The sequence below is a fragment of the Silurus meridionalis genome, chromosome 24, assembly GCF_014805685.1.
Source record: "Silurus meridionalis isolate SWU-2019-XX chromosome 24, ASM1480568v1, whole genome shotgun sequence".
Classification (NCBI taxonomy): Eukaryota; Metazoa; Chordata; class Actinopteri; order Siluriformes; family Siluridae; genus Silurus; species Silurus meridionalis.
In genome coordinates, this window is record NC_060907.1 from 2,427,425 (window position 1) to 2,437,130 (window position 9,706).

At 37.9% G+C, this 9,706-nt stretch overlaps 1 protein-coding gene and 1 long non-coding RNA gene across 2 annotated transcripts; both read left to right on the top strand.

Annotated features, from left to right (window-relative positions):
- Positions 1 to 1,816: 1,816 nt before the first annotated feature.
- Positions 1,817 to 3,116, top strand: LOC124378481. The gene is made up of 3 exons (XR_006924240.1): positions 1,817 to 1,899; positions 2,047 to 2,172; positions 2,961 to 3,116. It is a non-coding gene; the product is annotated as an uncharacterized LOC124378481 (long non-coding RNA).
- Positions 3,117 to 3,225: 109 nt separating this feature from the next.
- LOC124378416 (adhesion G protein-coupled receptor E1-like) lies at positions 3,226 to 6,836 on the top strand. Its single transcript, XM_046838113.1, has 6 exons — positions 3,226 to 3,367; positions 5,146 to 5,373; positions 5,460 to 5,692; positions 5,803 to 5,863; positions 6,023 to 6,295; positions 6,496 to 6,836. Exons 2-6 carry the CDS (start codon positions 5,170 to 5,172, stop codon positions 6,592 to 6,594), a joined length of 870 nt encoding a protein of 289 aa, XP_046694069.1. The 5' UTR covers positions 3,226 to 3,367; positions 5,146 to 5,169; the 3' UTR covers positions 6,595 to 6,836.
- The last annotated feature ends 2,870 nt before the right edge of the window (positions 6,837 to 9,706 follow it).

Consider the following 9,706-nt stretch of genomic DNA (forward strand, 5'->3'; position numbering starts at 1 on the left):
GTAGATAAGACAGGGGTGATGTGGTCATATTTTAACTACTCTACTTATGACCAAATCGTGTTACGACCGGTCTGTCGGTCTCAATCGTGGTCGTAAGTCGACGACTACATACAGTACAGACCAAAAGTTTGGACACACCTTCTCATTCAAAGAGTTTTCTTTATTTATTTATTTATTTGACTATGAAAATTGTAGATTCACACTGAAGGCATCAAAACTATGAATTAACACATGTGGAATTATATATGGAATTATATACGTAACAAAAAAGAGTGAAACAACTGAAAAATGTCATATTGTAGGTTCTTCAAAGTAGCCACCTTTTGCTTTGATTACTGCTTTGCACACTCTTGGCATTCTCTTGATGAGCTTCAAGAGGTAGTCACCTGAAATGGTCTTCCAACAGTCTTAAAGGAGTTCCCCGAGAGATGCTTGGCACTTGTTGGCCCTTTTGCCTTCACTCTGCGGTCCAGCTCACCCCTAAACCATCTCAATTGGGTTCAGGTCCGGTGACTGTGGAGGCCAGGTCATCTGGCACCCCATCACTCTCCTTCTTGGTCAAATAGCCCTTGATGCCTTCAGTGTGACTCTACAATTTTCATAGTCATGAAAATAAAGAAAACTCTTTGAATGAGAAGGTGTGTCCAAACTTTTGGTCTGTACTGTATATCTGTGTATATATATATATATATATATATATATATATATATATATATATATATATATATATATATATATATATATATAGATAGCAGTGGGCCTAAATCAGATCTTTGTGCAACACCAAAATGTACCTCAATGTGTGTGGTACACCATTTACACCATGTTCTATTAATTCCAATGATTTTTAGTTTCAAGAGAATTATATGATCAATGGTGTCAAAAGTTGCACTAAGATCAAGCAACACAAGTAAGGAGACACAACCCTGATCAGAGGCCAATAGGCGGTAATTTACCACTTTAACCAGTGCCGTCTCTGTGCTATGATGAGGCCAAAATCCTAACTGACAAATTTAATAAATGTTATTCTAATGCTGGTGTAAGCAGAACTGTGTGCTACAAACTTTTGTAGGATCTTGAAGATAAAGGGAGGTTTGAAATTGACTTCTAGTTGGACAGCTGACCAGGGTCAAGGTCAGGTTTCCTAATTAGGGGGTTGATAACTGCTAGCTTACGCAGTTATCAAGGCTACAGCACAGAAGCAAACATGATCCAAATCCAAAGGTTGGAGTGGAAGAACTTTAGGCAGTGAACAGATGTCTACATGTACATTTGACAATATAGTAATATGTACATTTATGTCCAACGTCTGAGTATGTCTACTAATATTTGCAAGCAATGTGATGTAACTCTAAACCGTAGATATCATATGACAAATTTTTAGAATATAAGAGAATTTAGCTGATAAAACAGATTTATTTTTTTTCCATTTTCTGAGATTGTATAATAATATTGTATTATTATTCATTTTTTGATTATAATTATTATTCACATAAATGTATTGTTACTTAGGATAATTTAACCAGATCGTGCACAGATAATCTTCTGGATCAAATTCTAAATATCGAAGATCAAAATTTGTCACTGGAGGTAAGACATATGTGGTGCTGTTATTTCCTAATATTCATTGTGAATGGCTTTATTTTTCTACAGGATGGTCATTTTGTCTAAAATATAAAGTAAAATCAGAGTGTAATGTAATTTCTCTCGCTGTTGGTCAGGATGTGGAATATTATTTGAACATGACGGTTAATCTGATGTCTCGTGTGAAAAGCAACATTACTGACCTAAACAATTGGATGTCCTTTGGAAATGCTGTATTGGATGTAAATGAGCAACTGGTGTCTACACTGGTGAATGGAACAAAAAACTACTTAAACATCACCCTGCAAAATTTGGGTATTGAGCTGCTTCTACATACTATTACACCAGCACCTGCTTTGTAACATTTCAAATTCCGTTTGTTACGTTTATTTTAAATGAACTGTTTTACTTTTACTTTTCTTTTCTTTCTTTCTAACTGACCTTCCCTTTATATTTTATTAGAGGTTCTTATATATGTGGTGGATGAATCTCATTTCTCGAATCGAGAATCTAACACCAATTTCGAACTTAAAACAATGAATGCCTCCATGGATATCGATCTCATTAGCATCTTAAAGACTAATAAAGGTATAGTAGTACTATTTTTACAATTGTTCTGTCAGGATGTTAAAACACTCTCAGGTACATGGTAATGCAGGATAGCAGTCATGGGTATAAACTAGTATAAGTTCAGGTGATCTACAAACAAGATGAAGAGCGCTAGACTGTGGTGAAAATTTGATGAGAGGATGCACGGAAAAATAAATAAATCTTGAATATCCCAAGCAGACAAATCCAAAAACGAGAGACAAAACCAGGTAAATGTTGAGTGGTGTGTGGAAAACGACATGTTACCCAGGGGAAGTGGTACCTTTGTGGTTAAGATGTTTGACTTCTGCTTGAAATGTTGTGAGCTCAAATCCCAGCACTTGTCCAATGCTTGAGCAATTTCCTAAAACCCTCAACTCCTCAGATGCATAAAATGACAAAAAAAAAAAGTAAACCGCTCTGGATAAGGGCGTATGCCAAACAACGTTGTCGTGTCCATGTCCAATCGTAAATAATAAGGGTTGGTAGGTCAATGGAATGGGTCAGAAAGATAATGTCTTTGCAAAGAGTTTTCAATAGCAAATGTGTCTGTGGCAGCCATGTTTGTAAGATGTGGTGTTTGCCAGAAAGTGGACTTTTTTTCTGAGCCCTGACACCTACATTATTTGGAAACCCCTCCATTAAACACATGACTATGATAGTGTGGACCACTATTTAATGGATAAAAATAACAATGGCAAATTGTGTCATTGTTGCTGTAATGGAATAAAATAAAGTGTACTGTAGCTTATAACTGCACTGGTGTTTTAACTTTATTATAACTTCAGAATCAGCTGCAGTGGCCTTCATGAGTTACGCTGACATGGAAGACTTCCTGAAACCTAACGACCAAATGAAAGCCTTGATGTCCAATGTGGTGTCAGTAACACTCCCTAAAACCCAGAACAAGTGGCTCACCCAACCAATCAACATCACCTTTAAACACATCTGGGTAAGTTAAACGACTCCTGCAGGCTCCATTATCCCTATTCCCATCACTACCATCTAATCTAATAACATCTTCTCCGCTGGTTAGGAGTTCAACTCTGAAGATACACTTTCCTGTGTGTACTGGAATGAAGCCAAATGGGTTCAACTTGGCTGTAATGCATTTAAAATAAGTAGCACTCACACCAAGTGTTCCTGTGATCACCTGTCAGTGTTTGCTCTCATCAAGAACATTGTTCCATGTAAGGTAAGAGACCAGGATGTTGTGTGTAGGTCATCTATAATACCTATATTCCCAATCGCAAAAATGTGCATAGTATAAAAGGCATACATGCGATAAATACTAGACAACAACCAGAAAATGAGACAATACAGAATGTGAAATAACTGCAACACCTGACATTTGCTATATGTTATGTGTATCATGTCAAATGTTACCTAATGTGGTTTGAATGTAAGTGTGTGCACTCCTCTATATCTTGGAGATGCATCTACCACTCCTTCGTGAAATATCATCATATTGAATATCTCACAGACAGAAGGGCAGACAGATAACCCGGCAACCTGAACACATAATGTCCCCACAATTTTGCATGACAATACATCTTGGAGTATCTGAGCTTTCCCTCAAACTGCTCCCACAAAATTTGAACCATGCATTTGTCTAGAATGTATTTCTGTTTGCAATAATAAGGAGTTCCTTTTACCTGCACTAGGAGGCCCAAACGTTTTCCCAGTGACAATGAAGTATCCTGCTTAAATTCACTAATGGCTAAATGTACACAAATCTCCAACCATTCTCAAAATATATGGCGTAAAGCTTCCCCACATGAATAGGGCCAAATGGGGAATACATCACTAAATGCTGGACAGATGTTCACATAATGTTTGACATGCTATATCCTTTCTACAGTCTTATACAGCCAGTTGACCATTAGGTGGGGGGACATTATGTGTTCAGGTCGCCGGGTTATCTGTCTGCCCTTCTGTCTGTGAGATATTCAATATGATGATATTTCACGAAGGAGTGGTAGAATGTATATAAATGATTAATATATTGCAACCAGTACCTTACATTTACATTTACAGCATTTGGCAGACGCCCCCTATCCAGAGCGCCTAACATTTATCTCATTCATACCAATGAGCAGCTATGGGGGTAAGGGCCCTGCTCAAGGGCCCAGGGGTGGCAGCTTGGGATTTGAACTTACAACCTTCAGATCCAAAGTCCAAGTGCTTTAACCTCTGAGTCACCAGTAGTTGAACAGATTAGAAATTGATCCAAAAAGGGTCAAAGTCATAGTTAGGTCCGGTGTCTAAAATAGGTTTTCAGATTTTTTTAATGTTTTATTTTTAAACTGCTTCCTTCCTGTTGAAATGAAATTCTGTTGGCATTAATTTTGGGCAAAGCAGCACTTTGTTTTTGTCATGGCAGTAATAAGAGTAACTCAATCATGCTTTATTTAAGGTCAAAACATAAACACGAGTCTGGGAGAGTTACCAACCGTAACGCGGGTATAATCCAGAATGCGGGTATAATCTGTAAGGCGAGTAGAATCCTAAAACACGGAATAAGGAGCATGAACCAGCAGGGAATGCTGGCGGTCAGGAATCCGGTAGGTCACTATGGTAACTGAGGAGGTCCGACCGCCAGTGAGGTGGAATCGGGACCTTTTAAAGGGGAAAGGTAACAAGGAACAGGTGCTGTCGATTAGAGCAGTGAGAGGCAGCATGAGAGCCCTTGAGGGAGGCGTGGCAGGTGGATCCCTGACAGTTTTATAGATTACTAGTTGTATGATCATTCTTGGGAATCAGTTTGTACTTTTGCAGCCATATTAGTTACTCCCAGCGTTGCCTTGAGTGCTCTCATGATCCCTGCCCAAGAAAAAACTTACTGAAAAAGAATAAATTAACAAATAATATTTAGATCCAATTATTATTATATAATTCATAAGCACCAGTCATAACTATCCACCTGCTTATTTAAACATCTTTGTTTGTTCCTCTTGTTGTTTTCTAATTTAGACACTATTTGGAGCCACAGTGTCCATGCACTGCGAAATCGTCCTGAACATGCCCTTTGCTCGGGGGGTGGGAATCTTCTTCCTCACTTTGTGTCTGCTGACATTTGCTTTTTGTTGTCAAAACTCAAATGAGACCAACGCAGCGCTGATAAACCTGTGTTTAAACCTCCTGCTGTTTGACCTTCTTGACCAGCCCAATTCTCTTTTCCAGCTTCATCTACAAACCCCGGTGAGCGCTGTTAGCATTTCTGTACACCGTTTGCTGGGTCAATCAATACTTCAGTAGTTCCTAATTATTTCCCCCTTTTCCTCCAGCAATCCTGTGCAATTATGAAGAGTCTCCGCAGGTTCTTCTTCATCTCTACTTTTGTGTGGATGTTCATTGAGACTGTTGTGATCTTCTTGTTCTTGAAAAATATATCACAGATCAGATCAAACCTGGAACAGGGGCTTAGGTGGAACAGGGTGAATATGGTTGGATACCTCATTCCTGTGGTAGTAGTGATTGTGTGTACTGCAATCAGTGCTCAAAATGATGTTAATGGAGAGTAAGTGTGGTTGGAGATGGTTGGTTTAACACATTGTAACTGATCAGAATACAACATTTTTTTATATTTTTATACTTTATGTTTTTAGCCTGATTTTGTTCCATTTGTAGATGCTGGGAAACTAAAGATGAAGAGAAGAAATTTGACTATCTTATACTTTTCATTGTTGCGGTGAGTAATATAGATTTTGTTGAAGCAAAACATCGACTCCAACAACAAACTTATGTATGACACATGGCTTTCAGTGGTGAGGTAGCACTCATATATTATATCAGATCAAGTGTATCTAACAGAGATGTTTAATAGATTAGATATTATTGTTGTGTGCAGTCAAACGTGCTTCTCTACATCATCATCATCATCATGATGGTCTTCACCCTGAAGCAGTTGCGAAACATGAACCTTCAGAGGCCCAACAGGGACAATACAAATCTGGTCATGCGTGTGATGTTTAAAAGCCTGGCCCAGTTTATCATCCTCGGTTGCTACTGGATTCTCCGCTATATCCCCACTGACAATGTGGGATTGTATAACGTCTTCCTGTTCCTCAACACCCAGCAGGGCACCTTCATCTTCATCGTCCACTGTCTCCTTAACCAAGAGGTCAGCACCCAACCAATAACCACTTACCAGTCTCACTTATTGACTACTGTCTTCTAACCATCTTACCTGATGATTTTGATTATTAATATTGAAAGTTTTATGAAAACGTTATTAAAACTGGAAAGTTTATTTTAGATGAGATGTACAGACTTTCTGCTAAATGTATTGACCTATTCTGCACCATATGATCTCTTTTTCAGGTCAGGCAGAAGTACAGGAAGATTTGGGATGGTATTTGCTGCTATAAAAACCCTGGCGAAGCTTCAGAGGCTGTGGAGACTCAGGAGACTCAGCACTGAATTCAGAAGAACAGCATTTCCGAAAGAAGAAATCCAAATTCTGTGATAATACCCTGCTGCTGTTTATTTTCCTATGAAAGTGTGTTTTCTATTCCACTTATACCAAAGCAGCTGAACAATGTTTACTTGGCAGACCAAAAGCCATGTTTAGTCTGAAGGCATATTTGAAGATAGTCTGTTGCTATCACCTTACTTTCCTATTCCTATTAATCATCTAATATCATTTGCAGGCTTTGTACAAATGTACCACGTCAAAAATCTGAGAACCTTTTTTTTTTTTTTTTTTATTGAACTGTTTTTTTTTTTTTAATTGATGCTGTGAATTCTGTGATGATTGTCAAGACATCTCAGAAGCTTACATACTGTATTACATATAATTTGCACTTTTGGGGGAATTTTAGGCAAAACCTCTTAAAGTCATTTGGATAAATTTATTTTATTTCATAGTTTGCATGAGAAAAAAAATTGTTCTCCAAGAAAAACTTATCTGTTAATTTTTTTTTTTTTTTTTTTTTTGAAAACTGGGTGCAAGTTAACGAGAAGAATTTAATCTGAATGTTGATTTTTGTTAGTAAATAAAAAAAAACGATATAATAATAAATAAAATAATAAAACTAGTTTATAACTAGCCATAAGAATTTTTTGGCAGCAGATTTTTATCCAGAATGTCCTGGTACATTTCTCCATTCATCCTGCCTTTAATAATATGAAGTCTGCCAGTACCCCTTGCTGAAAAGCAGCCCCAAACCATGATGCTTCCACCCCAAACTTAACTGTTGGTATGGTGTTCTTGGGGTGGTGGGCAGTACCATTTCTTCTCCAAACATGGTGTGTAGAATGACTGACAAAAAGTTAAATTTTGCTTTCATCTGACCATACTATAGTCCCCAATAATCCACAGGCTTCTCCAAATGCTCTTTCGCAAACTTTAACCGAGCCTCAACATGCTTTTTGCTCAGCAATGGAGTCTTGCGTGGTGAGCGTGCATGGATGCCATGGCAGTTCAGTGCATTGCTTATAGTTTTCTTTGAATCAACAGTACCTACTGATGCAAGGTCTTCCTGAAGTTCTGCCCGAGTGGTTCTTGGCTCTTGGTGAACTCTCCTGATTATTCTTTGGACTTCTCGGACAGGGATCTTACGTGGAGCACCTGATCGTGGCCGGTTTATGGTGAACTTATGCTCTTTCCATTTCCGGATAATGGCCCCCACAATGCTCACAGGAACATTCAGCATTCTGGAAATGCACCTATAACCATTCCCATCAAAATGCTTTTCAACGATAAGATTACGAAGATCTCGAGAGAGTTCTTTGCATTTACCCATCATGAAGTTTTTCCTGTGTGCCTCCTGGGTAGTGAGAAGCCTTTATAGGCCATCAATTAGGACAAAAGCAGCTGATATCAATTAGTACTTATAGGGGGCAGGGTTTCTCTCTCAATACTGATAGATTTCAGGTGATCTCCTGGCTTTCTATGTCATTTTGCACCTTGTTATCTTCATGTGTTCAATACTTATTCCCTGTGTCATTTCACTTTATTTATCATGACTCAACTTATAAACTTAAATGTTCTGATTTCTTTGTATAAAGTCGATATTTGGCTTGATGGCTACATCTGGTGGAAATTTTGTGTCAATAGCCAACTTAGAAATCCCCTTACTGATAAAAATGCTGATGTGTCAAATACTTATTTTCCCCGCTGTATATGCACAGGTGGAATAATAAAGTATAAATATGTCGTTACTGTACTTAAGTAAATTTTTCTAGTATCAGTTTTTTACTTCACTTTTAACTTTCACTGATTACATTTTTACACAAATATCTGTATTTTCTAATTCTTACATTTTCACCCCAGACTCGTTACTTTAGTTTTAATCTATTACATGATCAATACTTTTTCCCACTGCGCCGTTTTCAGCACATCAACCTGTTTCCTGTCATTGTGTCGCTTTTTCAATCCACTCATTTCCTGTCTCTCACACACCACAGATGTAGACTAGATTTTGAAGCTCACAATGAGCAGGCAGAAGGCAGTAAGAAGTCTGGGGTTAACGTGGATGAGACAGAGGGTTAGATGCGCACAATGCGCACAATTTAACCTCTAGGGGTCGACAAACACGACGGCGTGTTTTGTGTCATTTTTTCTTCATGATGCGAAAATGAACTTAAATTACTGTTTTTTGATCGTTCAGATAAAAGCAAAACATAATTCGAAAATGTAAAGTGTCTACTTTTTTTTTTAATTCACTCATAACAACAAAATGCTGTATTTTTGTCAAATAAAGAAAACAGAAGAGATACAGTTTCTCTGGTATCACCTCAATAAACGTCCGTGTGGAAACATAGCAAAAGTTCCGTTTGGTGTCCTGATGCTTTACGTAATTTAAAACACCATAATCACTTTAAATTGTTTACAAGAATATTTAGCCTTCATGCTCCATGCTGAGTTTGGTTTCACGAATAATAAACATAATTTGCATAAAGCATCAACATTTCCCCATGTCCATGTTGATTAGAGTATAGAAAACAAAGTATTGATATATGGTACATTTAGAACAGATAGAACTGTACGATTTAGTTGTGATTAATTGTGAGTTAGCTCATGACAATCATGTGATTGACAGCCCAAATATTACTATGATATGAGGTCCAGTTAAACAGGTAGTAGTAAAACATGCTACTGCTTTACGTTTACTTAAAAAAGGTGTAGTTATTACTTAAACTTTTACCAGAGTCTTTTAAAACATGTATATCTAACCAGGAAAAATGGGCGCGTGTAAGGATTTGGGCGAGTTTGAGACAAATTGTGACGTCTAGACGACTGGGTCAGAGCGTCTCCAAAACTGCAGCTCTTGTGGGATGTTCCTGGTCTGCAGTGGTCAGTGTCTATTAAAAGTGCTCCAAGAAAGGAACAGTGGTGAACTGGCGACAGGGTCATGGGGGATGAGGCTCAGTGATGCACTTTGAAAGCGAAGGCCGGTCTGTGTGGTCCAATCCAACAGACGAGCTCCTGTAGCTCAAACAGCTGAAGAAGTTCATGCTGTTAATGACAATTGCTAGAATATTTCAAAAATGTTTGAAAAAATAAAGTTAGACCCAAGACCCTGCTGAA